Below are 27,712 nucleotides of genomic sequence, written 5' to 3'. Positions count from 1 at the left end.
GAATAAAGAATGCAGAGCATGCCTACAGAATAGGGGCTGTATCTTGGAAAGCAATGACTCTAAAAAGGATTTAGGAGTCATAGTGGACTAAAAACTGAACAAGAACTCCCAATGTGATGCTGTGGCAAAAAGGGACTAATGCAGTCCTTGGGTGTATAAACTGGGGATTAGTGAGTGGGAGTAAGAAGGTGATTTTACCTCTGCTTCTGGCATTGGTGAGACTGATGCTGGAATATTGTATCCAGTTCTAGTGTCCACTTTTAAAAAGGACAGAGAAACTTGGGAGAGAGGACAAAAAAGAGCGACAAATAATTTGAGGGCTAGAGAAAATGTCTTACAGGGAGAGACTTGCAGAGCTCAATTGGTTTACCTTATCAAAAAGAAGATTGAGAGGTGACTTGATTAGTATAAGAATACCATCTCAGGGAGAAAATACCAGGTGCTAACTAAAGAGCTCCTTCATGTACCAAAGAAAGGTAGGACAATGGTTGGAAGCTGAAGCCAGACTAGCTTAGAAGTAAAACAGATTTTTAACAGTGAATGATTAACTACTGGAACAAACTACCAAGGGAAGTGATGGATTCTCCCTCTCCTGCAGTCTTCAGATGAAAACTGGATAAAAAAAGAGATGTTTTAGTCAGACAAGTTATTTGGTTCACTTCGGGGTAACTGGGTGAAATTGTCTGGCCTATGATATATAGCATGTCAGACTATATGAGCCAAAGGTCCCATCTGGCCTTAATATCTATGAATCTGAAAACATTGTTCCTTGTCCATCTGTGGCTAATAGGACAATACTGTAATCACTTGCTCCCCACAACTTGACCAGGATGCATTATTTTCACATCACACCCAACTTTCTTTAAAAAGAACAAAACAAAAAGCAAAGTCTGTGTTTGTATAGCACTCTGTAGGTAAAATTCACTAAGGCTAAGCATTCTCTAGTATGATTGGCAGCTTCTCCAAATGAGATGCAAACCTAGAAGAGCAGGGTGGAGGACTGTAGGCCTGGCTTGTGGAGCAGGACTAAAATAGCAAGGGAGACTTGAAGGGTGCACTGTGGTGGAACTATATGGTGGTGACTTGCACAGGACTAGCCCCCACACTGATTAGCTCAAGTCAGCACTGCTAGTTCCTCAGTTTCATCGTAGCTGGTCTCTGTAGCAGACTGTAAGACAACTTCTTTAATTGCATTAATGGAACATTGATCCTCAGCCTCTTCAGGCAGGCAGTGCCAGTATGACCTGTCCAAAGCAGGGAACTGAAGAACATTTCAGGCTCCCTTCCAGGAGAGGAAAGGGGCAGCTGTTAGCAACAGTGAAACCAGAATCTGAAGCCAGAGATGTTCTAGTGTTCTCAAGGAGGGAAGGAAGAGCTGGTGACCCTAGTAATGCAGACTGGGAGAGAGAGTGGGGCATGATGCAGGCTTGGTGGTGGGGTGATGCCCACAAGATGGCTATTCTGCACATGCCAATGGGATGGTATAAACATGGGGTGGAGCATGGCCCCTGGGGAAACTGCTTCTCACAGGGAGTCAGGAACTCTGAATGAAGCTGAAAATCACTGAGAGTAGCAGATTCCAGGGGCTGTCACTGAATGCCACCAAGGCTCCTCAAATATGACTGTGTAGATGATACCCAATACCCTGAAAATTGGCTTGCCCATCCTGCTTGCATTTGCTTTTATTTTAAACTGGGCTCCAGAAGATGCAGCCAGGACATAGCTGGCAAAAAAGTGTCCGAGCTGCTGTCATGTTCAGTTTCAGCCCTCCTGCAACTCATACAGTTGCATTTATTTTAAGGGGCTTTGCTGCCCACAGTAGGGATTGGTGCTTTGGGGGTGGAGAGGGTTGATGAGCAAATACTCATGTTTTCATGGCTGCAGTGCCTTTGCCCTGGGTTGGGGAAGAGATTGGACTTCCCTTAGAGATGTACGTAATGTCCGAGGCAGGCTGGCTGTGACAGCCCTGCAGTTTGCCCTGTCCCCTTCTCATCCATCTCTTTTCCTTTTGCTTCAGGCTAACCTCTTCCCAGCGTCTGTCATTCACTTTGGATCTGAGGAGCGCAGAGGTGAGTTCTCTCTCTCTCCAGCTGGCTCCTCAGATGCTGTATTTTAGCCAGATTAATCGTGTCCGTGGCTTCAGAATTGTTCCAACAAGAGATCTCAAAGCTGGGAGTGGAGAAGCTGTAATGAAGGACAGGAGGGTTAGATGGCTCAGGTATTTGGGGGTGGAATATGGAGCCTTGCATGGGCAGCACTGGTTTGTGTTCAGTCTAAGGTTGGAATGAGTGTAAATCATTAATCTCCTTGGTTGGGTGAAATGAGCGGGGGGTGCGGTAGCTCTCTGCTATTCCTAGCAGACAATTCCCCACAATTAGCACTAATTAGCTCCTTTTGTTAGCAGAGAGACTTGTGAATTCTGGAGAGAGAACTTCCCAGAGGTGGTACTTCCAGCTCAGGGTTGAGTGGCATTGGTAGGAGAAGGAATGAGGTTTATGTGAATCTTGCGTTGCCATTACCTCTGCCCCTACTGTGAATCACTAAGGGTATGTCTACACTGGAAACTCGCTCCCATGGCAGCACTTTGAAGTGCGAGTATGGTCGCGCTTGAGCGCTGGGAGAGAGCTCTCCCAGCGCTCCTGGTAATCCACCTCCATGAGGGGATTAGCACTGGGAGCCTGTCTACGCTAGTGCTTTAAAGCGCTCAGACTTGGTGCATTCCGGGGGATGATTTTTCACACCCCTGAGCCAACAAGTTAGATTGTTATGAAATGTAACTGTAGACAAGCCCTAAGGCCTTGTCTAGACTAGCTTTGTTCTGTTTCAAAGTTGATTGCCAGTTAATGCAAGTTAACTAACATAATTGTAAATGTAAATCAGGAAGCATTTCTTATGAGATTTTTAGGCTATGGAGTAGGCACAGTAGACAAACATGGAGTGGTGGTCTCTGAAGGAAGTGTGGAAATCCCATTGCTTTAAAATTAAACAAGACAAAGAACAAGAAATTGTACTGTAGGGACCAACCTGTTGTGACTTCCTGTGGAGATGGACAGTCTCTGATTCTCTGGCATAGTTGTAGTGCTGTTAATATTTGTGTTTGCTTCTCTCAGAGGTGTAAAGGGAGTTCTGGGTCCAGAGAACATAACCTCTGAGATGCAGAGATCAAGTGCCTGAAAACCACAAGTTTTGAGGGATGGATTAGAAATGGCAAAGAATAATCAGAACATTGAAGTTCGGCGGGAATCAGCATCCCTTGAGAGGGTCACTATCACCCAGTGGCTAACAATGTTGGCTATTGTATTGGGAAAAAGCAGAAACTCACTGAAGCACACAAAGGGGGATTAGCTGGAGCTATGTGGTTCTGAGGTGCTGCAGTAACAGTGTCTACAGGCTGGCTGATGATACTATCTTAACAAATGTATGTGTTTGGGTTTGTTTTACAGATTGTTACTTGAGACCAGAACTGCTGGAGTCCACAGTGTCCCTTTCCACAGCTGACTTGCTAGTAGCTAGGTAGGGACTGTGAGCAAAGCTACTTAATGTGAGTGGGCATTTGTGGGAAGGGAAGGGTGGAATCAACACCTCTCCTGCTGGAGAGGAGCAGAACCTACAGGCACCAGAAAAAAACTCCCCTGCTCTCAGGCTCATTTACAACTTTGCAGCTTGGTGAATCCTGCTCAAATGGAGAGGCATGTCTGTTGCTAAATCTGGCAGGAGCTGGAAGATCTGCTTACAGACTGGTATGTGCCCTAAAGCCTTTGCTTCTGGGGTGAAGATTAACCTTTTGAGGCCTGGGCCTGATGAATCACTGGGCTGGGGTATGTGGAGACCAGTGTGAAAATCTTGCTTTCATTCTGCTTTCTTGTTTCTCTTCTCAGAGGCTTGTCCAAATCTCTAGTCCCTTGTGCTCCGCCAGCTTCAGAAACAGCTGTTCCACCCCCAGTTGGGCTAGAGGAGACAGATGGGAAAAGAACTGCAGAGAACCCAGAACCAGCAAGAGCCTCTGAAGCTTCACAGCCAGTGAGAAGCCCCCCTGAAAAAGTACCAAAGTGGCTGAAGCTGCCAGGTATCATCTGGGATCAGAGGGAGAGCTTTCCCTTCCTGCTCTGTGGAAGCTACCTCTGCAGAGCCTCACTGCAGGAATCAACTGCCATGACTTGTGATCCCAGAACTATTCAGTTTAATTGCTGATGGGCATGATGTGGATCTGATGTCCCAACTGTGATAAGAAAAGGCCCCGAACCTCTGTAAAAGCTATTTGGGTTGTTTCCATGTGCTGGCACAGTTGATCTCAGAACCATCCCCTTTGTCTTGATTGTGCAGTCTTGCTAAAATTCTATCATTAATACTTCATTGTTGGTGCTTATTGCTATGGAGTGGTGGCAATCGCTCTGTAATTAAGATTGCAACTGAGTTTCTATCACAATCCACAGTATCAATCTCTGTGTCAAAATGGTAGGTTAGATCTGGGACATGATGTGAATTGGAAGAGAGGTTCTTGAATTATGCTCACACAAAATGGGTCAGCAAAGTTCAAAAAGACCATCTAACATTTTTGTAACCAACCCCCTCCTCTCCTCTCCTTCCAAAAAACCCCAAAGCAGAGCTAAAATCTCTGGCTGAGATCTGATGATAGCTTTTGAAATTAAAATTTTATCATTTGATTCTGGCAGGTGCTCCAGCAAACTTAAAAGTAGGGCATCAAGTAACTGGAAATATCAAATCTGTGGTTTAGTCCATTTGCCCCCATATGGCTGAACTGCTTTAGAATGACGCTGGGATTTTGATGCAGGGTACATGGGAGTATTCAGAAGCAGTATATGCATGATGCATTCCCATGCTGGGTAAAGAACCTTTCTCTGCCCTATGGGGAATATTTGGTTAAAGTCTGTAGTGCAAGAAGTGAAGATGTTAATCACCTGTCCTGCCTGCCAGAGATCTGCAGTGTTGAGAGGGCTGTGAGCAGCCAAGTAGGAGTGGATAGCAGTGTGTCTGGCAGTGGAGGGGTAGCCATATCTGCCCTGGAAGTCACACGGTTGTTGTAGGCTCCCCCATTCAGTTCTTACCAAGCTCTGAGCTAAAGTGCTATAATTATACTGCCTGGGTACAGCTGGAGTGGGGAGCCCAGTGTGTTCAGGGCCTCAGCTAGGTCGTTACATGATTGGGCAAGTATGTAGGACAAGCCCCTGTGACCCTGGTAGGGTTTGGAGAAGCAGCCCTCACCCTTTCTCTCTAACAGGATTCCAATAAGAGCTATAAGCCCGTCCTTATGTTTTCTTCTTACAGCTGGGAAGAGATGAAACATCCCAGGTGCTGGGCGTGCAAGACTACTTGGCTGGACTGAGAAGCAGCAGAATCAATTGCACTTCTTTCCATTTGAACTGCTACAAAGTTTGTAATAAACCATTGGTGGTCCTGGAGAGACCTGAACAACATGATTTATTTCTTAAAAAAATAAAATAGAATAGCTGTTTTATGTTGCTACTTCTATCTTGTTGTGAGCAGACAAAGCCCTATGTGTTGTAAGACCATCTGCCTGGCAAGAGAAGCAGGGCCAGAAGGAGAAACTGCATGCATGTAATCTGAAAGGAGCAGGTAGAGAGAATTCTTCCTAGCCATCCCTTGACTGCTGACTTTGCTTCTATAGGTGTTTGACACTCAAGCCTTCTAATTTCTGTCTTCAGAGGTTACCTGAAGCAGCGTGGCTGCTCTGCTGCCTGGAACAAGATCTTAGTGCTGGAATCAGCTTCATAATTTCACCTATAGCTGTAAAGTGTTGCCCAGAACTGGGCTGGTCCCTATGGTGTGGCAGTGGCTACTTGCTGCTGGTAGTCCTGCAGGAGCGTTTAGATAACTCACAATTTACTGAGTGGCTTTTGTTGAAAACTTCCTTGTTCATTGTACTTGTCTGTTTTCCACTGGTGGAGTCTTGTTAATGAAAAATGCAGGTATCTATTAATGACATGCCTATAGAATATGCCTCTGGACTAAGCTGTTTTATTTCCATTACACATAATTAACTACTCCTCTAATGAGAGCAAAAATCCAGTGAAAGGTCTCTTCATTTGACTCTCCATCTGCTGATTTATTTGGCTTTGATGTTGCCTGCAGTGGACTTACTGTGTGTTTGCAGTATGGGTACAGTAAGGAACGATGCTCTGCCTCACCCATATGCAGTGTTGGGATGTGAGTTAAGGTTTAGAAATGTGCCTGCCATAGAGATGAGGTCTGTAGTGCCACAATATCCAGGCTGCTGTATTTTATTTGAAGTTTTTTTTCATAGTCCAGTAATTCCAGTTGGACAGAGTTACTATGTTATGGTAATAATTCTCACCATTTGTTTTCCCTGAACAGACTTTTTTCCTTGAACTATGTGTGTGTCTGCACAATTTGTAGATGTAATAAAGCAGAGTGGTCACAGGCAGCCTTTTTGTCGGGGTCTTTGATAATGTGTTTCTTCCCCACTGTTCTGTTTCTTTATCAGTTCACAGGAACCTGCTCCCTATTCACTGGGCCTGACATCCCCCCCACCTTTTTTTTTTCCCCAACAAAGCAAAACTGAGTTTTGTACCATCTGAATGAACTTCAAAGTGGCTGAAAGGGGCACCCAGAGTTCCTGGCACTTGTCATTGTCTCCCAGACTGGCCAACATTTCCCTTCAGGTCTAATTACTTCCACATGCTCCCAAATGCTTTGATGAACATCAGAGGGAGGGGGAGCAATGAAAGAAAGGTAGAAGAGGAAAAAGGAAACTCAAAGCTGAGGGAGCAGGCTGTAAGGGAGAGAAGATTGATTTCTTACGTGATACCCAAACATGAACAGATGGGATGTGTGTGCTGCAGCCTCTGGCACTGGGGAATTGACTATTTGCTGCTCTAAATAGTAAATGTTCTTATAGAAAATAACCGCTCACCCAGGCATGTGAGTAGTTGCACAAGTGAGACAAACTACAGCAAGATTCCACTGGTATGAAAAGGATTAATCTAAACTTAATTCTAAGATTGTTACTTTGGGATTAAGCCTGGGATGGAAGAGTTTAATAACAGAATCCATCTTTTCTGTCCAGGTGCTTGGTGAGTTTCCTTCCAACTGTGCCCTATCCTAGAGCTGCTTCTGCTTTGCTGTTTCCTCTAGGACTGTGCTGATGGCTGGGAGTTGCTCTTTCACATTTCCTTGTGGAATAGTCCATCTTAATCAATATGCTGTGTGTACTGTGAGATGGGCTGAGGGACAGAGCTGCTTCACATGACACACACATTTAGGACCAGGGAGCTACTGCATGCTATTTCTGTATGGGTAGCATGTATGAGCCAATGTTGCTTGACCCATCCACCAGTAGAATGGATAACAGAAGCTTGGCTGATAGGAGCTCCTATCACCGCTTATCCCTTGTGATTTCACTGATCCTCCTTTATCTCTTCTAGATACTACAGTCATGATGAAATGCTACTACAGGGCTTGCATGTGGCAGCAATTCCCTGAGACATGCCTTACTGCTAGTTAGAAAGTGCTTTGATAGGAATATACAGAACACTATTACAGAGCAAAGTATCCTATTGAAATACTAAAGGTTTCTCTATTTTCCCCTTCTACCAGCAATAATGAGCTGGTCTTGGGGCAGTGTCTGGGTTAATAACTGATGGGGTGAGAGGCTACAGCTGCTAGCCTAATCTGGGGTATGGTGTGTGTGTGTGTTTCAGAGAAGAAGTTTAACTGCTGCTTTACCAAGTTTAGAGACACTAAAGTCCTGGCACAATTTCTGTTTAACTGCAGGTGAGCAACAGCCACAGGAGCAGTGCTGGGTTTAATTGGATTCCCAAAGTGAACTTTCTAATCATTTTAAAATCAAGATAACTCTTGCTTCTCCAATTACACTGTGACTAATGGGCTGTGCCACTGGGAAGCAGGTGGCATTCAACTTCTGGGTTGTAGGAGCCAGCCTTCATACTGCTAATTATGCACATTACCTCATTCAGTTAATTCTTCTTTGCCTAAGCTTGTCTGCTGAACAGACTGTGCCCTGTGCAAACTGTACCTCATCAGTGAGATGGTGAAAGGCTGTCCCGTTCAACAGTTACCAAATAAACCAACCCTCTGTTCATGGAGCCGTTGGTTAATGCTGACAGCCACCAGTTACACACCTCCACTTCTGCAGTTATCTTTAGCCTCTTTCACCCAAGGAAGTAGACTTATAGAACAGCTGTCTGTTTCTTGCTGGCTCATGGAATTGACATCACAGGGTACCCTTGCTGGATCTTTAACATGCAGTTTCTATAGAAGGAGCAAGAAAAGCAACAGGTGGGCAAGGTAAGTGCTCTCTGGAAAAGAACAGCTCGACCCTGAGACAATCTTACACACTGACAACTGCAGGCTTTCCAGCAGGGCAATCACAATGAGAAGTCCTTGTTCCCAATGCTCAGTACCTGAGTCATGCATGAATTACTTAGCATCTGATGACTTAGATAAGCATCATTTGATCTGACCTCTACTAGTAATCTTTTCATAAAGCCTCAAACTGCCTGGTGCTTGTAGAACTGTGATCTGCAGACCTTGATCAACACACAAACAAGGCAACAAAAGCTTCCCCCTTCATATCACCAGTGGTCATAGCCTGAAAGGGAGAGAGCAGTGCTACCAGCTCATCCACTCCTTGCCTGCTACCCATGGCAGCTGGGAAATCTCTACCACTTTTCACAAAGGACCCCACAAAGAGGAGACAATAAGCAACTGGAAAGCTAGTTCTCAGACATGTTGGTGTCAGCTGCTTCTGCAGCAGCAAGCCTAATATTCCCCAACAAAGCCAGGTTCAGCAGTGTAGGTCCTGCCTACATGTGTAAGGTTTCTTATTTCACAGCTTCCCTCTCCCCTGCTGGCAAAGGGGACATGCTGTCCCATGATGTGGGATTCTCACACATGCTGTTTGTTATTCTGTCCCTTTTTAAGAGTTTTCCTTTCGGCCTGTGAAGATTTAGAGAAGAGGGTGGGGGAAGCTGAGCAAGTCTTTGAAGCAACTTGACTTTCGATGATTAATTGCAGTGAAAAGCCTGAGCCAGGGAGACTTATTTTTGATTTATTGATGTTTCTTTGTGAGAACAAATTTATAGCAGAGGGAAGCAGCTTCTGAGAAGAATATCAAACAGTTAAAAGGTTCTAAGCACTCTTTGATGTCACTGCCCTGGAGGAATGCTGGAAAGTATTGGGGGAGAGGCACTGTTTATTTAGAAAATAAAAATCAGGTACCTGCTTTTGGCACATCCCTTCAGCTGAGCTCCTGTTTAAACTACTCAGACAGCCATGGAATTGGACTTTAAACTCCTGCCACAGCAGCCTCCTGAGGTGATGAGAACCCACAGCTAGAGGAAGGTTTCCAGCCACTCACTCTTTCCACACAGGCTGGCACCTGTTTCTCTGGCAGAGAAAGTAGCAGTGCTCTGGCCATGCTATTCATTCTGGGCTGTAAACTGCTACTGCAGGAGCAGGATGGGACCCAGCTTTTGAGGGCAAGATGCCCTGCTATAGTCATTTGGTCTACAACAATCAAAATGAGAATGGCATCTTACTCTGCAGTTGCTGAGAGCTTGCTCTGCTCAGATGAGAGGGGTGAGGAAGCAGCAGTTACTGCAGCAAGATGGCAAGGGCATAGTGAAGCAACAACAGTGCCAGTCCAGACGTTCAGTATCAGATTAACTCCCAGATCAGGACTTTCTCCTCTTAGCAGCTGATGCATCCCTTTCTGCTTGATCAGGCCTCTAAAAATCCAGAAGCTGTAAGAAGAAAGCAGCAGTTGCTTTAGTTCTCATAACAGTAAGAGGCAGTTCCAAGCTAGTCATTAACACATCTGTGGGGTCCCCAGCAGCGGTGTAAGGATATTACTAACTAGTCAAACATCCCCCTGAAGGAAGGGGATTAAGAGGCCTGTGCCCACATCCTTTTCCTGTGAGCTGGGAAAGCGGGACTGCACTTTACATACCAGCTGTGGCAGCACTTTCTCCACGTGTTCGATATCCACCCTGTCCAAGTCCTCTGCCTGAGCCTGCCGTGCTCCGCGGGCTGCAGCTTCTGCGACACACATGCAAGATAAGGCTCACATCACAAGTAGGTGTGGAAAGGGAAGTCCTAAGCTAACAGGGCTGGATTTTAGGGTGCAGTTACAGAACCACAGGGTAAAAGGGAAGCACTTTCTCAAGATCCCTCTTGGTTTTAGCATCCCAGTCTTGTGTAAAATGGAGTCTTTCATGGCATTATACAACCACAGCTGAGAAGATAGCTGGTTCCTCTCCATTCACCACTCTTCACTCACACTGGCTTGTGCTGTTGCACTAGGGAGTGGCACCTAACAAGCAGAAAGCCATTCCACAGGTAGAGTAGGTATAATAACCTAGCAGTGAGGTCCCTGCAACTTGACAGAACAGGCTCGTTTCTTTACACTGTCCTGCCACAGAAGCCTGGATATGCTAATCAGACTACCCCAAGGAAGAGCAGCTCTATGGAAGATTGCCTTTCCTGGAGGCAAGTTTTAGAAAAGCTCCATCAAAGCACAAGCAAAGTGCCTTGCCAGAACTGCCACAACTTTTCTAATTGACCCAAATCTACGACCACAAGTATTGAGAATAAAAGGGCAGCTCCTAAGCACTTACCTCGAACAAATACGTTCAGCATTTCTGCCATTAGCAGCAAAGCATCACTGCTGACTAGGGGAAAAGGAAAGTGGCGTTATCAGAAGACATGCTACAGAAGGAGGCAGGATGGGCACAAGCTTAGGGAATTAGCCTAGAACTTAAGGCCTGGGTTCAAGTCCCTGCTCCACCACAAACTTCCCATCTGCCCCTGGGCAAATCCCTTGAGTGAATTAAACTAAACCACTTTAATTCTGACTGAGTATTCACATATGGTGTGGGTTTGCGGACACTGTGCTTGCATTTCCCACTCTCAGAAAGCCAGGCTGGAGAGGGACTATCCAGTGGGAAAGGTGACTGCTGGTGGTATCTTTCAGGAAGCAGGTAGAGCTACAGAAAGAGGTGGCGATTCTGAGGAGCATCCGTGCCCACGAGGAATACATTGAGAGTATTCATACAGAGATGTCAAAGGCTGAGGAAACTATCCAGCTAGAGAGGACTAGAGTGTGCCCTTGTTGCCAAGAAGGCGAACGGCATTTTGGGCTGTATAAGTAGGAGCATTGCCAGCAGATCGAGGGACATGATAATTCCCCTCTATTCGGCATTGCTGAGACCTCAGCTGGAGTACTGTGTCCAGTTTTGGGCCCCACACTACAAGGATGTGGAAATATTGGAAAGAGTCCAGCAGAGGGCAACGAAAATGATTAGGGGGCTGGAGCACGACTTATGAGGCCGAGGGAACTGGGATTATTTAGTCTGCTGAAGAGAAGAATATGGGCGGATTTGATAGCTGCTTTCAAGTACCCGAAAGGGGGTTCCAAAGAGGATGGATCTGCACAGTTCTCCGTGGTAGCAGATGACAGAACAAGGAGTAATGGTCTCAAGTTGCAGTGGGGGAGGTTTAGGTTGGATATTTGGAAAAACTTTTTCACTAGGAGGGTGGTAAAGCACTGGAATGGGTTACGTAGGGAGGTGGTGGAATCTCCTTCCTTAGAGGTTTTTAAGGTCAGGCTTGACAAAGCCCTGGCTGGGATGATTTAGTTGGGGTTGGTCCTGCTTTGAGCAGGGGGTGAGACTAGATGACCTCCTGAGGTCCCTTCCAACCTTGATATTTTACGACTGCTGTCATGCCACCAGGGAAGAAGGACATGGCTGTCACAGGGAGCACACTGGCTGCTAGTTACTTCTGGCAGCAGGCCCTGCTCCACCCACCCACCATAGCGATGAAGAACCGTTATGCTGCTCTGCCAAGAGCCATGAGGAATCAACCCTGGAGGAGGAGGAGAAGCCGTGCACCCCTAAGGCTGGTAGGATCCCAGCCACCGCTCCCAGGAAGAAATGTAGTTTAGTGGTGGTTGGTGACTCTCTTCTGAGGGGGATAGAGGCACCAATCTGTTGGCCTGACATGACATCCCAGGAGGCATGCTGCCTGCCAGGGGCCTGTATCTGAGACATTATGGAACGATTGTTGAGGATCATCTGGCCCTCTGACTACTACCCCCTGCTACTCATTCATGTGGGCACTAATGATACTGCAAGGTATGACCCTGAGCAGACCAGAAGTGACTACAGGGCTCTGGGAGAAGGGTGAAGGAGTTGGGAGCACAGGTGCTGTTCTCTTCGATCCTTCTGGTCAAGGGTAGGGGCCTAGGCAGAGACAGATCCATCCTAGAAATGAATGCCTGGCTGCGAAGATGGTGTCGCCAGGAGGGCTTCGACTTCCTTGACCACTGGATGCTGTTCTGGAAAGAAGGACTGCTAAACTACATTCTGTCATCTGCTAAGCAGAGAAGGGGTCCATCTAATGAGGAGGGGGAAAAGCATCTTTGGATACAGACTGGCTAACCTCATGAGGAGGGCTTTAAACTAGGTTTGATGGGGGCGGGTGATAAAAGCCCACAGGTAAGTCCAAAACACGAAGACTTGGGAGAAAGGTCAGAATCTGGGTGTGAGCATGGGCTGTCATAACAGGGATAAGAGACAGACAAGAGAACATAAGGGGGAAATCAAATCAGTATCTTAGATGTCTGTATACTAATGTGAGAAGTATGGGAAATAAGCAGGAAGAAATTGAAAGGCTAGTTAATAAACAGAACTATGACATACTTGGCATCACAGTAGTGGGACTATACGCATGGCTGGAATACAGTATGGGTATAGAAGGGTACAGCTTGCTCAGGAAGGACAGGCAGGGGAAAAAAGGGAGGTGGTGTTGCCTTATATATTAAAAATGTACACATTGGACCAAGGTTAAGATGGAAATAGGAGACAGACTTGTTGAAAGTCTCTGGGTAAGGATGAAGGGGGTAAAAAAGAAGGGTGATGTCATAGTAAGGGTCTACTACAGACCACCTAACCAGGAAGAAGAGGTGAATGAGGCTTTTTAAAAACACATAAAATCATCCAACGCACAGGACTTGGTGGTGATGGGGGACTTCAGCTACCCAGACATCTGTTGGGAAAATAACACAGCAGGGCACGGATTATCCAACAAGTTCTTGAAATGTATTGGAGACAATCTGTTAGTTCAGAAGATGGAGAAAGCTACTAGGGGAGAGGCTGTTAATTTTGACGAAGAGGGAGGGACTGGTTGAGAATTTTAAAGTAGAAGGCAGCAAAGGTGAAAGTGATCATGAAATGGTAGACTTCATGATTCTAATGAATGGTAGGAGGGAGAACAGCTCAAAGATAATGGGAGAACAGCTCAATAAAGATAATGGATTAAGAAGGCAGACTTTAGCAAAGTCAGGGAATTGGTAGGTAAGATCTCATGGGAAGCAAGTCTAAGGGGAAAAACAGTTCAAGAGAGTTGGAAGTTTTCAAAGAGACGTTATTAAGGGCACAAAAGCAAACTATCCCACTGCATAGGAAAGATAGAGTATGGTAAGAGACCACCCTGACTTTTTCAGATCATTGAAGATCTGCTTCTCGAATCCAACAAGAAGTGGAAACTAGGTCAAATTACACAGGATGAATATAAACAAACAAACACACAAGCACATAAGAACAAAATTAGAAAGGCCAAGGCACAAAACAAGATTAAACTACAGGAGAACCTCAGAGTTACAAACTGACTAGTCAACCGCACACCGCATTTGGAAGTATCAATCAGGCAGCAGCGGAGAAAAAAAAATAAAAGTACAGTACTGTGTTAAATGTAAACTACTACAAAAATAAGGGAAAGTAAAAAAGATTTGACAAGGTAAGGAAACTATTTCTCTGGTTGTTTCATTTTAAATTAAGATGGCTAAAAGCAGCATTTTTATTCTGCATAGTAAAGTTTCAAAGTTGTATTAAGTCAATGTTCAGTTGTAAAGTTTTGAAAGAGCCACCGTAACCTTTTGTTCAGAGTTACGGTCAATCTTCATTCCTGAGGTGTTTGTAACTCTGAGGTTCTACTATAGCTAGAGACAAAGGTTAACAAGAAAACATTCTATAAATACATTAGAAGCAAGAGGAAGAGCAAGGACAGGGTAGGCCTGTTATTCAATGAGGGGAGAAAAATAACAGAAAATGTGGAAATGGCAGAAGTGTTAAATGACTTTTTGTTTTCACCACAAAGGTTAGTAGCAATTGGATGTCTAACATAGTGAATGCCAGTGAGAATGAGGTAGAATCAAAGGCTAAAATAGGGAAAGAACAAATTACAAATTACTTAGACAACTTGATGTCTTCAAGTTACAAGGGCCTGATTAAAAACATCCTAGAGAATACTCAAGGAGCTGACTGAGGAGGTATCTGAGCCATTAGCAATTAATCTTTGAAAAGTCATGGAAGACAGGAGAGATTCCAGAGGACTGGAAAAGGGAAATAAGGACAACTTGGGGAATTACAGACCAGTCATCTTAACTTCAGTACCTGAAACAATAATAGAGCAAATAAGCAAGCAAGCAATTTGCAAACACCTAGAAGATAATAAAGTGATAAGTAACAGTCAGCATGGCTTTCTCAAGAAAAAATCATGTCAAACCAACCTAATAGCTTTTTTTGATGGGTAACAAACTTTGTGGATGGGGGGGGGGGAGAGTGGTAGATGTGGTATATCTTTACTTTAATACCTATGGCTTTGATACTGTCTCATATGACTTTCTCATAAACAAACTAGGGAAATACAACCTAGATGGAGCTACTATAAGGTTGGTGCCATCTTCTGTTGGTGAGAGAGACAATGGTTTGGAAAACCATTCCCAGAGTAGTTATGAGTGGTTCACAGTCAAGCTGGATGGGCATATTGAGTGGGGTCCCGCAGGGATCAGTTCTGGGTCCAATTCTGTTCAATATCTTCATCAAATTATTTAGATAATGGCATAGAGTACACTTATAAAGTTTGTGGACAATAGCAAGCTGGGAGGGGTTGCAAGTGCTTTGGAGGACAGGATTAAAATTCAAAATGATCTGGACAAACTGGAGAAATGGTCTGAAGAAAATAGGATGAAATTCAATAAGAAAAAATGCAAAGTACTCCACTTAGGAAGGAACAATCAGTTGCACACATACAAAATGGAAAATGACTGCCTAGTAAGGAGTACTGCAGAAAGAGCTTGTCATAGTGGATCATAAGCTAAACATGAGTCAACAGTGTAATACTGTTGCAAAAAAAGCAAACATTCTAGGATGTATTAGCAGGAGTGCTGTAAACAAGACACGAGAAGTAATTCTTCCATTTTACTCTGCGCAGATTAGGCCTCAACTGGAGTATTGTGTCCAGTTCTGGAAAATATAGACAAAGTCCAAAGAAGAGCAATAAAATTGATTAAAGGTCTAGAAAATATAACCTGTGAGGGAAGATTGAAAAAATTGGGTTTCTTTAGTCTAGAGAAGAGAAGACAGAAGGACATAACAGTTTTCAAGTACATAAAAGATTGTTACAAGGAGCACAGGACAAGAAGTAATGGGTTTAAATTGCAGCACGGGCAGTTTAGGTTGGACATTAGGAAAAAATTCTTAACTGTCAAGGTGGTTAAGCACTGGAATAAGCTGTCCAGGCAGGATGTGGAATCTCTACCATTGGAGATTTTTAAGAGCAGGTTTGACAAACACCTGTCAGGGATGGTCTAGATAATAGATTAGTCCTGCTGTGAGTTCAGTGGACTGGATTAGATGACCTCTTGCGGTCCCTTCCAAGCCTAAGGTTCTATGGCTTTAATCCAGTTTAACTAATGCACTTTAAATTCACACCTTTCATTAGTCAGTCTTAATTTTCCTAAGTGTTCCCATGTAGACAAGCCCTTAGTCTCTCTGGGTCTTAATTCCCTAACAGCACTTCCCTACCTTGAGGATAAATATATTAAAGTTGCTCAGATTCTATGGCAATGGGGGCCAGATTAGTGCCTTCGACCAGTGGTTCTCAAACTTTTTTTTCCTCCCACGGACCACCTGAAAATTGCTGAGGGTCTCGGTGGACCACTTAATGATCTTTCCAAATGTTGTTTGTACTGTTTAGCTAACTATTGTAAAGCGCTTTGGATAAAAGTGTTATATAAAAAAGTAAATAATAAATGTGTGTTTGTTCTACAAATAAAAGCACGCAACTCATTTTAATATCTGTAATCTCTCCCCCACCACAGCAGCCCCCAAGCTGGGCTGGGAAGGAAGGAATTCTCTCCCCAGCAGCCGCAGCCCTGAAGCTGGAGAAAGTCACCTCTTTCTCTGGCGCCGCAGTCTTGCACGGCCCAAATTCCCCCTACTCCCTCTTTCCCCAAGGCCACCACCTCACCTTACATGTGCATCTTCTCCAGGGTCCAGGCACCTAATTAGCGGAGCCACACCAGTGCGGGCAGCCCTTCATTTTCTCGTAAGTGCACACCATAGAAGGAAAAAGAAAAGGAGTACTTGTGGCACCTTAGAGCCTAGCCAATTTATTTGAGCATAAGCTTTCGTGAGCTACAGCTCACTTCATCGGATGCATCCGATGAAGTGAGCTGTAGCTCACGAAAGCTTATGCTCAAATAAATTGGCTAGGCTCTAAGGTGCCACAAGTACTCCTTTTCTTTTTGCGAATACAGACTAACACAGCTGTTACTCTGAAACCTGTCACTATAGAAGGAACTATCCGCGGACCACCTGAATGGAGCTCGCAGACCACAGTTGGAGAACTTCTGCCTTAGACAGCATGTACATCTAGGGAACAAGTGTTTGCCTTGCAGAAACTGCCAACACTACAGCATGTACATCTAGGGAACAAGTGTTTGCCCATTTAAACCGAGAACCAACACAGAGCCAGGGTGGCTTCCTGGTCACCTCTGGTATTCCTGAATTTCAGAAGAGCTCTGTGTGGCTCGAAATCTTGTCTCTCTCACCAACAGAAGATGGTCCAATAAAAGATATGACCACACCCACCTTGTGTCTCTAACACCCTACACAGCTACAACTACACTATGTACTATTGGCAGCTAGGTAATTTTCAGTAGGAATCTAGCTCTCTGCAGAGAGAGTACAGGAGAAGCACTTACCTCGAGTTTTGTCATCTTTGAAGTGGAGATGAAGTATTTTGTTCACAGTCTCCTGCATGAAAAGGGAACATGATATAGAACTGGTGAGTGAGAAACAAATTAAGCTCCTTTTCCTGCCTTTCCTGGCCATAAACTGTATAAACAGTCCTGTCCTCCCCTACCCCACAATTGGAGGAAATCCCCCAGCCACTTCTAAGGCAGTACTTGTCTCTATCTGTGTTTTTCTTCCCACCCCTTTGTCTTGTCTACTACTTAGGCTGCAAGCTCAAGTGTAAAAGGGATTGTCTCTCACTAAGCATCTGTACAGTACCAAGCAGATAGGACCCAGGCCTTGTCTGGGCTTCTAGGTGCTACCACAATACAAATAAATAGATATTTAAATCCCTTATTTCTGCACATTATGTTTTTGGAGAGAAGGACTTTCCTTTTCTGATCAGCACATGAGAATCAGTGGTTGGAAACATTTGCTTACACACACATCTCCTCAAGTGTTTCTATTCCTAACAGAAAGAAAAGGAGTACTTGTGGCACCTTAGAGACTAACAAATTTATTTGAGCATAAGCTTTCGTGAGCTACAGCTCACTTCATCAGATGCATGCAGTGGAAGTGAGCTGTAGCTCACGAAAGCTTATGCTCAAATAAATTTGTTAGTTTCTAAGGTGCCACAAGTACTCCTTTTCTTTTTGCGAATACAGATTAACATGGCTGCTACTCTGAAACCTATTCCTAACAGGCGGCAAGATGTAAAAACTTAAATCAACATGAATGCTTCATGTCTCTGAAATCTGCCATTCTCAGCTTCCAATGACACAAAGCTGTGGTTTCTATCTGTGAGGTTTCATCTTGATAAAAATCTTAAACACTTTTCCCCTTTATCTGCACCTTAGGCTACTTTCATGGAAACAGTTCTGCATTATTCTTCACTGTGAGTCAGTTAAGTCAATGTCAGATTCTCAGTGCTACCATGGTTGGTTTGCACCTACTACAGGGGATTTAGAAATTCCCATGCAACCTTTTCAGTTAGGTTTAAGGTAAATCTTAAAAGTTGTTGTAAAGTCTAAGTTTTGGCTAGGCTGTAGTTATCCATCTCCCTCAAACGATCCCTGCTCTGTCAGATTGCTTTTGGGAGACCAGGCCAGGACTGAACACACCAGGCACCAAACCTTAGGCAATAACTCTGGGTGTAGGGCATCCTATCTGATGACCAGTTTTTGGCACAGGAAGTTAAAGGGGTGCAAGAAGTTGATGAGGTTGAGGCAGGGAAAGAGATTTGCATATCATCTGCACAGGCACATTAAACAAGATTGAACTCAGAAATGAATTGATCAAAGACAGCAGGAAGGAAGGACCTGCAGAAGCCACAAGGAGGGAGGACTATCACCACCAGTGAAGAGTCAGTGGGTAGGTCAAAACAAAAGTACACAGTGCAGCACAAGAAGCCACACCTAGAGCTCAAGGGCCTAGTGCTAGCCTACCAGGCCTGCCACAACCTAGCAGCCTTGACTGGCCGATAGAGCATCGCTGCTGAGAGCAGCGAAGGGAGTGAGATGAAGGCAGGGCGGACAGCAGCCCACTGACTGCTGTCAGGAGAACAGAAATGGCTCTTCTGTGAGGCGACCATGGGGGGACAGGGCTAAGCAGGAGACCTCAGGTTTCAGAGTCGCAGCCCTGCCTACGGCTTTGTGAAGGGGGCCAGGGTGGGAGCTGGCGGAAGGTGGAGGATCTGGAGCTGCTGTTCACAGGCTGGGGCCCCAGAGAAGCGCTGACCGTCTACTCCGGCCCGTGCCCACCTGGAGCCAGAGCCGGCGGGTGTCGAGCAGCGCGAGCCCGGCAGGGACAGGCGGGAGGGGCGAGGCGGTTGCGGGGAAACCGGCCGCTGCCCTGCGCGGGAGGGCCTGGGGGTCGCCGGCAGCGGGGCGGAGGCGGGACGGGGCTCCCGGGGACGAGGAGACGGAGCCTCCCACGGCAGCGCCCGCCCGCGCGGGGTTTGAGGCGGGGCGCCGCACAGCGCGGGAAGCGCGCGCGCCAGCTCACAGAGCGCGTGCCCGCTGCGCCACAGGGGGCGGGCGGCGGCGCGCTCCAGGCTGGACCCGAGAGCGCCGGGCCGGGCCGCTGGTTAGCGCGGGGCACCTGGTACAGCCCGGGGCGGCCCCCGCGCCGCACCGCGCCGCCCCGCGCCGCGCACCTTCCTGAAGCCGCTCGCGCTCTCCGCCCGCTTCTCCATCCTGCGGCGACCCCGTGGGAGGGCGGGCCGCCTACTGCGCGCGGCATCATGGGAGCTGTAGTCCCGCAGCGGAACCCGCCCCCGGACGTGAGTCGCGGGTGTTTCCGGGCTCAGTCCCATCTGCGGTGCATGCTGGGAGCCGTGGTTCGCGCTGCCTCGCCCTGGGCCGTCGGGCGGGGCCGTAGGGCGGGAACGGGGGCCAATGGGGGAGGCCGTTTCCACGCGCGGGACGAAGCCGTCGGCGGGCGCCTCTTAGCCCCGCCCACAGGATAAGCCCCGCCCACGGGACACCCGGAAAGAGCCCGAGGTCGGTAGCCGCGCCGGGGCGGGGAGCGCGAGGCTGGCGCGGGAAGGCGTTTGCGGGCCGGGCTGCCCCTCCCCCGGTCTGTTTGTGGCCTGGCGGCACCCGAGCCCCTCCCCCGCCGTGCAGAGCAGTGACCGCAGCGGCGTCGCGCGCGCGGGCGGGCGGGAACTGAGGCCGCGCCTCGGAGGTGGACAGGGACCGTTAACGCACCTCAGAGCTGCGGTGTCCGGCTCTCTGCCCACCGCGGCAGGCCTCGTCCACACGCACTCAAGCGGCACCGCTTTAATTCTGCCAGTGCCGTTACCGGGATACGGCGCGCTTCGGGCGGCTGCCCTGACAGCGGCGGCGTGCGAGTCCTTAGGCCGGTGCGCCGAGTTCCCACATGTGAGGGGGATAAACTGTCCGAGCATCAGGTACTTTTATAAGAGTGAGGCGACAGCCACATTAGGGGTTTCACCCGTCTAACTATTTCAGTAAAGGAAAAATGCCGCCCGCCGCCCCCAATCTACATCATTAAAATGGTACGAGATCTGTATGTGTAGAGCAGGCCTGAGGCAGCTGTTGCTGCGTCAGTTTACGCTCCGTTCACGTTTGACAGAATTAAAAAAAAAAAAAAAGGCAGACACTCTGCAGAGTAAAGATGGCGTCTTGGCAGAGGGTTGGCTCAGCCCAAGCCCTGTGTATCTGGATATCAGGATAGTTGGCTTCCAGGAAATCACTGTCCTGAAGAGTCCAGAAGGTAGGTGTTGGGCATGTGTGGTGCTGTGGTGATAGGCTTTGTTGGGTTCATCTTTCTTGGGGTTTTGCTAAGCACCTGCCTTGCTTTGGGGTTTGTGGCTGTTCTGCTCCTGTGTGAGATTTGCAGGCTAAGGCTTGATGGATGCTCAGCATCAGAAGTTCCCAAGCTGTGGTTCCTCTAACACTCGCTGGTCACTGGGCACTGGTTCTTTATGTTTCTAGCTGAGCAATTGGAACAGCTGCACGGGGAGGTGAAATCAGAGCTAAAAGAGACAGGGCAACTAACTTCCTGCCAAAGACCAAAACATGTATTGTGTCAGAGTTAATAATACATAATTTTTTTCTTGCTGGGGCTTCACCATATGAGCAATTGCTGTGGTTGCCACATGAATATAACACTATTGCTACTCTTGCAAATTAATTGTGAATCACAGGACTGTGGTCCTTGCAGGAGGAACTCTACTAATGGAGTAAGAAGCCCCTCCATTCCCTTGATTTTTCAGGGCTGGAAAAACAGCCAGAGCTCTGTGAAAGATGACACAGATGTACCTTGCCACTGAGCCCTTCCTTCCTGTATGGATTGGCCCTACAGATGAGGACTGGGTCCTGGGGTAGTGAGAGGGAAGAGCTGGGGAACAGCTGCTGCCTGGCTCAAGCAGGGTCCTGGAGACTGCAACAGAGCTTCTGGGGCAGTGGTCTTCTCCTTTGCCCCAGACAGAGCTGTTCTCTGACTCCTCCTCCGCCCCTTCAGTACTGCTTTGCCTGGGACCAGCAGCTGCACTTCCTGAGGCAGCAGGAGGTGGGGGTGGGGATAGTTGGGGGAAGTGCTTCTGGGTCCCCAGCAGAGGAGAAGTCCTGGTGCAGTGAGAGGGAAGAGTAATTAAAATAAAAATATATTATTTGTAGCTATTTGGACAATTATGAGATTTTAAAAGTAAATAATTTATTGTAATCACTGGATAACATTTCTGTAGTTAAAATTATACAAAGAAAACTATTTAAAATTATTGTTTATATGCTTTAAATGTGAATGAATTAGTTATTTAAAAATAATATTTAAGATTGAAAATATAAACACTGTACTGAGATGTAGAAAGCTCTGCTTGGGTGATGGTTTTCCAACAATTAGCAAGGTGGTTGATGTAAAGACATGTGTTGCAGTTCACATAAATCTTCACTGAAAAATCATTTGAAAACCTGATCCATAGGGAGAATGCTCTGTTTTTCTTTGGTGGTCTTTGTTCGGTTCCATTTTATAGTCCTTGTACAGTATATTCTAAAATAACAATGATTTTTTGTGTCTGAAGGTGAGGTTACAGCAGGATGGCAGGAAAATATGAGAGGGGGCAGAGGAGGGAGGAAGGCTGAAAAGGGAAATGTAGGGGGAAGGTAGGAAATGAGTCTGGGGACAATCAAGAATAATATGCAGTGGGGCCTGGGGAGTTACCTAGTTTTAAGGGTGAAGAAAGGGCAAGGGGCCTCTACATCAGAGCAACCTGGGAGAGGTGAGCATTTTTGTGTACAATTAAGCATTGACTTTTCAACTTGAAATTCTCACTTACACACTGGAGAGGAGTTGCAGGGAGTTAAATCAAAAGATTTAAAAAATTATTTTTTAGTCTGTGTCATGATTTTTGATCTTTTGAGGTTGGCCATACACTGATGTTATGGGAGGAGCAGTGGGGCCTCTGCAGCAGGAGACACTATCTCTACTGAGATGGGACTGCACCATGTAACATTCTAAATTTGGCTCTGTACTATATCTCCCAGCATGCCCTCCTCCCCTGGTTACTGGGGCAGGGAGGGAGGGGGAAAAAGAGGGGAAGAGCAGAACTACAATCCCCAGCATGCTCTACTCTTCCTAGTTACAGGGTGTAGGGGGTGGCTGTTGTAAGGGGTTGGGGCTGTATCCCAGTAACAGTCAACGGGTATATGAGAAGAGGCTGTAGTGAGTTTCTCCCTATCCTGGGAGGGTGGAGTTGGGACTGGTGTCTTGCAAGGCTCCAAGTGGGTGTTTATAGGGTGGGGATGGCTCTGGTTCTGGCTCTGAGCACTATTTGTATCAGTCCTGCTTATGAGAGACCTTAGAACCATGCACGATAGTCCAGAGATAACTGCTTCTTGCCTTTCACAGTAAAGCCTTTCCTGTCCACCAGGTTTTCCTGCATTCCCTGCTCTTCTCTGAGGCCAGCTTGGTCCTTCGTCATGCAGAGGACAGGAAGGGAGTGACATTAGCACCTGCTGTGGCAATGGAAGAGTTCCGAAAGGCCTATGTTCAGTTATGTAAGGAGAGTGGTGCTCAGCCACAGGAGACAGTCCTACAGCAGCTACATGAGCTCCGGGAGGGGCCAGGACCAAGCCGCTTGGATTTTGCCACCCAGAGTCTTTCTGTGGACACATGCAGAGTTCTAGGGAAGCTTTTACAGGACGAGATCCTGTTTACGGAGATCATGCTGAGTGACTGCATGCTGAATGAAGAAGGTGGGACTCTCTTTGCCCACACTGAGAGACTTGCATGTGTGCTATGCCTCTGAACCATGAGATCTGGGAGTCAGGCTCACGCTGAAAGTCAAATTCTTAATCTTAAGGGAGTTGCTTTGAAGAGTGAATAAATGTGTGCTTGTGGGCAAAACTGCAGCCCCACGCACAGGGAATTAGATCCAGGATTCTTGCTAATAGGAATTTGTATGTTTGAATCTCCTGGCCTTACATTTACTCCTATGAACTAATCTGTCTCCGAGAGAATATTATCTAAGCCCAGATGAACCCACACGTTCTGTTTGCATTTTTTACTTTTTTACCTCACCAAGTTGTTTGAGCTTTGAAAGCTGATATATATTCTTATTTAACTAATCTTATCACAAAAGCAAAACTCCTTCATATGTTTCAACCAGTGATGCCAAGGTGGGTGGTGGGTCTTGTTCTGTTCAGGACCTGGGCCTGAGACGCTTACTGGGACCACATACAAACTATTTTGTGAGCATGAATAAAAGATCTGAGCCCCAGAAACTCCTTGCACTGCTTTCATGCTTAGTGAAAGTTAAGTGGACATGCTGAACACAATTAGGATGGAACTTTCAAATCTCAAACAATATTTTTATTCTCCAATCCCTCATTGCAAGGTGTATGAATGCATATGCAGGGATTTTAATTTTTGTGGGTGTTGATGTTAGGCAAAGGCTTTATCAGAAAAGTATGTCTTAAATATAGATCTGTACAGTCAGGCTTGGGCTCAGCTTTCTGGTTTCTGCAGAAAGGGGACTCACCACGGAGAATACTCTGCCTCAACCACTTAACAGTCTAAAACTGGGTTTCTGCCACTGCGTTGTCCCTGTAGAGCACAGCATGATCAGAGATCTTCAGGAGCGCACGTTAGTAAGAGGTAGGATTAGGGGGTGGTGGGAGGAAGCTGTTTGCATTTGGAACATGAGGTGTGACTCTAGCTGTGCTGGACTAATGAGGCCACAGGGTTGTTTGAAACTGATTGTGTGCTTTGGTGATTAACCTTGGTGCCCTGCTGCATATGCCAGAAGCACATTCCCTCTGCCTGGGAGGACTTGTCTGTCATACATTTCCACTCATACGGCATGTTTACACTGCAGCTGGTGGTGTAATTTCCAGCTCACGTAGACATACATGAGGTAAGTTTGATGGAGCTTGTGTGCTAAAAATAGCACCGTAATTGGGGCCACATGGGTAGCGGCTTGGACTAGCCACCTGAGTTCATACCTAAGTTCTCTGAGAGGGCTGGACTCGGGCAGCTATCCTGCGCTGCCACCAGTGCTGCTGCAGCTTTGCTAATATTTTTAGTATGCTAAGTTGATCAAAGCTAGCAAGTGTACATCTACCCAAGCTGGAAATTAGCCCTATAGCAGCAAGAGGAATTGTTGGCAGCTGCAGATGCTGAATTTACTTTCTGGTGGCTCAGGGGACTGGAAAAGAGACTTGGAGCCTTTACCCTCTCCATAAGAGCATACATAAGAGCGGCCATACTGGGTCAGACCAAAGGTCCATCTAGCCCAGTATCCTGTCTTCCAACAGTGGCCAATGCCAGGTGCCCCGGAGGGAATGAACAGATCACTAGTTTCAGTGTGGGCCAAGTCAGTAGCAGCCAAATGCTGTGTGAGATCTCTGTCCAAATCCTAGAGGAGAAGCGTCTACATCACACAAACCACCCTATCAGCAGAGACCAAGGGCTGAATAAGCCATAGAGTCTGAAGTCCCCCCTCGCTCCTAGAAGAGGGTTCTCCAGACCAAGGATGTGACCATACTGGCGGGGCTTGTGAGAAGCCTCTACCCAGGCTCTAGCTGGTCTGTGTGTAAAGAGAGGTCTCCAGGTCAGGTTGGCATTTTCCAGCAGCACTCAAGTTACTTGTCAATGAAATAGTTTCTCCCTGTTGCTACCTCTCCTTGACTGGGGGTGCCAGGGTCAAGAGGTGTTTACTGACACCTCATGTTCAGGTGCACGAGAGGGTTGAAGTCCTGTGTGAAATATAAATCACCTTTTTTCTTTTACAGGGGTCAGACATCTGCTGAATGGACTTTGCTCCAACACCGTAGTAAAATCTTTGGACTTGAAGGTGACTTTATTTGACTTTACTTGAGCAACTCTTAGCACAAGACTTGGCCTTCAACACCGAGAAAGCAACTGAGGAGGGCACAGAGGTGCAGATCTCATGGGAATTTAGGATGGAAAGACCCGATGGTCCCATGCTGGCCACCAACAGAAGGGACCAGTGCAGAGTTGTTCCCTGTCACACATGTCCTAATGCGGTGTCCTGTCCATTGTAATTGCCTCATGTGATGGGACTCACAGCTCTCCTCTTGGGGAGACTGCTTGGTAGAACTCACGGGCGGGAAGGTTTTCCTAGTAATCCGTTGCTAAGGCCTTGTCTACATGCAGAAATTGCATACTTTTAATATAAAATTGTTTTTTAAACTGATTCATTTAAACTGGTGCAAACTCCTGTGGACACGTTTATTTTGGTTTAATAATGACTTAGTTCAGTTTACTTTAAAACTATTGCTAATTGACTATGAATGACATCTGTTTTAATCCGAAGTGTGTCCACATAGCCTTTTGCACCAGTTTAACTAAATCTCTTTAAAGTCCCACATTAACTACACTCTGATCTACACTTAAAATTCAGACTAACACGGCTACCACTCTGAAACTTAAAATTTAGATCACCTAGTATGTTGCTCAGGGGAGTGGAAATTCACACCGCTCAGCACTATAGTTAAATTGACCTAATCCTCAGTGTAGATGCAAATTCTTCTGTTGACCTAGCAACTGCTGCGTGGGAGGTGGATTAACTACACTGACGAAGAAACCCTTCCATCAGTGCAGAAAGTGTGTGCCCTGTGGCACTATAGCTCTGGTGCTCATCATGTAGACACTGCCTACAGCTGGTTCAACTTTCTCATAGAGACTAGCCCATCTTTACTTACTCATGGGCAATTATTGCTGTGTGTCTCCCTCTTAGCTACTGCTTGGTCAAGCTAGACATATTTAAGTCTTTTAATGTTTCAACATCAGTGAGGGAGTCCCCTGGTTATCTGAATTGCTCTTCTGTGAAGTCCCTCCAATTTATCAATATCTTTCTATTAACATGATATGGAGAACTGAACACATTATTATACCAGAATTGCATGTGAAAAGGACTATCTGCCCTGGGTCTATCATATGTTGCCTTTATGTATACAGCCCAAATTTGTGTTTAAAAAATACTAGCAAAGCAGAATCTGGGTTCTGATTGAGTACTACCTACACATACGCATTGCAACACTGACAACCAAGCTTGAGTTATGGGGTGTGTGTGTGTGTGTGTGCAGAACAGTGGGATCTGGAGCCCCTGGATAGTTCACACTTCCCACAGGTCCTCAGGGGACACTGTTAACAAAAGATTTATTTAAAAAAACAAAAACAAAACATAAAGACAGCCTTCTGCTAGGACATGGTATCATTCTGAGTTAGTTCCCAAACCCATCCATCGTGCCTTGCTCTGCTGTCAGATGAGCCCTTCCTGGTGAAAAGTCGAAATGGCCACAAGATGCCAAGAGTCTGAGGCTACCTTCTTATCACAGGTAAATGACACCACAGTTTCCATATGGGAGGTATTTGGCTCCCCCATGTGGAAAGTGTTTCCCAGCACAGTAAGGCCAGGCAGCATTGTTTCTATTTGGCACTGTCACCGGCAGGATTTGTGCATTCCACACGGGGGCTGGAGAGCCCGGGTTTAGTGGGCAGTGTGCATGGGACCAGTGTTACCCACATGTGATAAATCATAACCACAACTCGGCCTTGGCACCACCCTGTGTATCAGGCGCGATGAAACGGGACACAGTAAGCCACTCACCTGCGGTATTTGTTTCAGGGGAATAACCTGCGAGCTCTGGGTGCTGAGGCTTTGGGGAAACTCCTGAGGCAGAACAAATCCATCAGAAGGTGAGGTGTAAAGTCACTTCCACCCGTCTGTCCACTCTGTACTGGGTGAGTGGGTGTGAGGGTTGGGGGCTTCCTTCTCTGCTGGACCAGAGCGGGGGTGGACACTTGAGAGCCTAGCTCATGAAAGCTTATGCTCAAATAAATTTGTTAGTCTCTAAGGTGCCACAAGTACTCCTTTTCTTTTTCCCTTCTCTTTGGAGTCTGGTCTTTGTTGGCTAGGGTGGGCCTGTGATTGGGTCCCCACAGGAGCTAAGCTGAGGCAGCCCCTTCAGCCTCTTGCTGTTCCTTGTTCCTAGGGATGTAGATTAACCTGTGACTCCTGTTTAACTTTCCCCTCAGCCTCACCTTGGAGTGGAACAGCCTGGGAATGTGGGAGGAGGGCTTTTCCCTCTTCTGCCAGGGACTAGGAGCCAACCGCTTCCTCCAGTGGCTGGATCTGCGCAATAACCAGATTAACCACCAGGGGGCAGGAGAGCTGGCCTTGGCTCTGAAATGCAATTCCAGCCTACGGGAGCTGGGTAAGAGCAACTCCCCTTCCTCAGGACTCGTTACCACTTTCAGGTAGTACCTGTGGCCTAAGCTCCCTCTAAGCTGCGCAGTCTCACGCAGCTGCCTGTTAAGCCCTGTGCACGGGCTTGCGGCTGAAGCGGGGAGAGATGCAGCATGAACCCCAAACCTCTCATCCCCGGCCCCACCCCAGAGCCCACACCCCCACCCGGAGCCCTCATCCCCCACATCCCAACCCTTTGCCCCAGCCCTGAGCCCCTCACCCCTGGCTCCACCCTCCTGCACTCCATTCCTATGCCCCAGCCAAGAGCCCCCCTCCCACACTCCAAACCCCTTGGCCCCACTGCATGAATTTTGTTATGTGCCCCAATATGGAGGTGATGTCACACATCACCTCCATATTGGGGCACATAAAATTCATT

The 27,712-nt window shown here is 46.8% G+C and overlaps 3 protein-coding genes across 11 annotated transcripts in view; 2 read left to right on the top strand and 1 right to left on the bottom strand.

The window, feature by feature from the left end:
• ASPSCR1 (ASPSCR1 tether for SLC2A4, UBX domain containing) overlaps positions 1–6,424 on the top strand; it is an 87,513-nt gene extending 81,089 nt beyond the window's left edge. For all 4 annotated transcript variants that reach the window (XM_084647178.1, XM_084647180.1, XM_084647179.1 and 1 more), the window contains 4 exons: positions 2,018–2,069; positions 3,444–3,513; positions 3,879–4,066; positions 5,287–6,424. In XM_084647178.1, the coding sequence (XP_084503304.1) occupies positions 2,018–2,069; positions 3,444–3,513; positions 3,879–4,066; positions 5,287–5,300 (324 nt within the window). In that variant the 3' untranslated portion in view covers positions 5,301–6,424. The remainder of the gene's footprint in view (positions 1–2,017; positions 2,070–3,443; positions 3,514–3,878; positions 4,067–5,286) is intronic.
• A 2,632-nt stretch (positions 6,425–9,056) lies between these two features.
• CENPX (centromere protein X) lies at positions 9,057–19,385 on the bottom strand. The gene is made up of 5 exons (XM_084647189.1): positions 19,255–19,385; positions 17,069–17,120; positions 10,638–10,691; positions 9,971–10,059; positions 9,057–9,764 (listed from the first exon to the last, which is right to left on the bottom strand). The coding sequence occupies exons 1-5, from the start codon at positions 19,291–19,293 to the stop codon at positions 9,750–9,752; spliced, it is 249 nt and encodes an 82-aa protein (XP_084503315.1). The 5' UTR covers positions 19,294–19,385; the 3' UTR covers positions 9,057–9,749.
• The window catches only part of LRRC45 (leucine rich repeat containing 45), a 22,913-nt gene continuing 14,499 nt past the window's right edge, over positions 19,299–27,712 (top strand). The window contains exons 1-5 of one of the 6 annotated variants that reach the window (XM_084647172.1): positions 19,299–19,380; positions 22,492–22,816; positions 24,854–24,915; positions 26,713–26,783; positions 27,123–27,301. In XM_084647172.1, coding sequence (XP_084503298.1) covers positions 19,342–19,380; positions 22,492–22,816; positions 24,854–24,915; positions 26,713–26,783; positions 27,123–27,301 — 676 coding nt within the window. In that variant the 5' untranslated portion in view covers positions 19,299–19,341. The other 5 variants (XM_084647171.1, XM_084647173.1, XM_084647175.1 and 2 more) reach the window with 5 other exon arrangements.

This window comes from Lepidochelys olivacea (assembly GCF_965140295.1).
Source record: "Lepidochelys olivacea isolate rLepOli2 genome assembly, chromosome: 14".
Classification (NCBI taxonomy): domain Eukaryota; kingdom Metazoa; phylum Chordata; order Testudines; family Cheloniidae; genus Lepidochelys; species Lepidochelys olivacea.
The sequence above is the reverse complement of the archived record's forward strand: the minus strand, read 5'-3'. Positions and strand labels throughout refer to the sequence as shown.

Excerpts from the sequence above, each read along its gene's own strand:
- CENPX (XM_084647189.1), bottom strand. The coding sequence starts at position 19,293 with ATGGAGAAGCGGGCGGAGAGCGCGAGCGGCTTCAGGAAG. Across the intron at positions 17,121-19,254 it reads GCGCGAGCGGCTTCAGGAAG|GAGACTGTGAACAAAATACT; the intron begins GTGCGCGGCGCG and ends CTTTTCATGCAG. Across the intron at positions 10,692-17,068 it reads CAAAGATGACAAAACTCGAG|TCAGCAGTGATGCTTTGCTG; the intron begins GTAAGTGCTTCT and ends CTTTTCCCCTAG.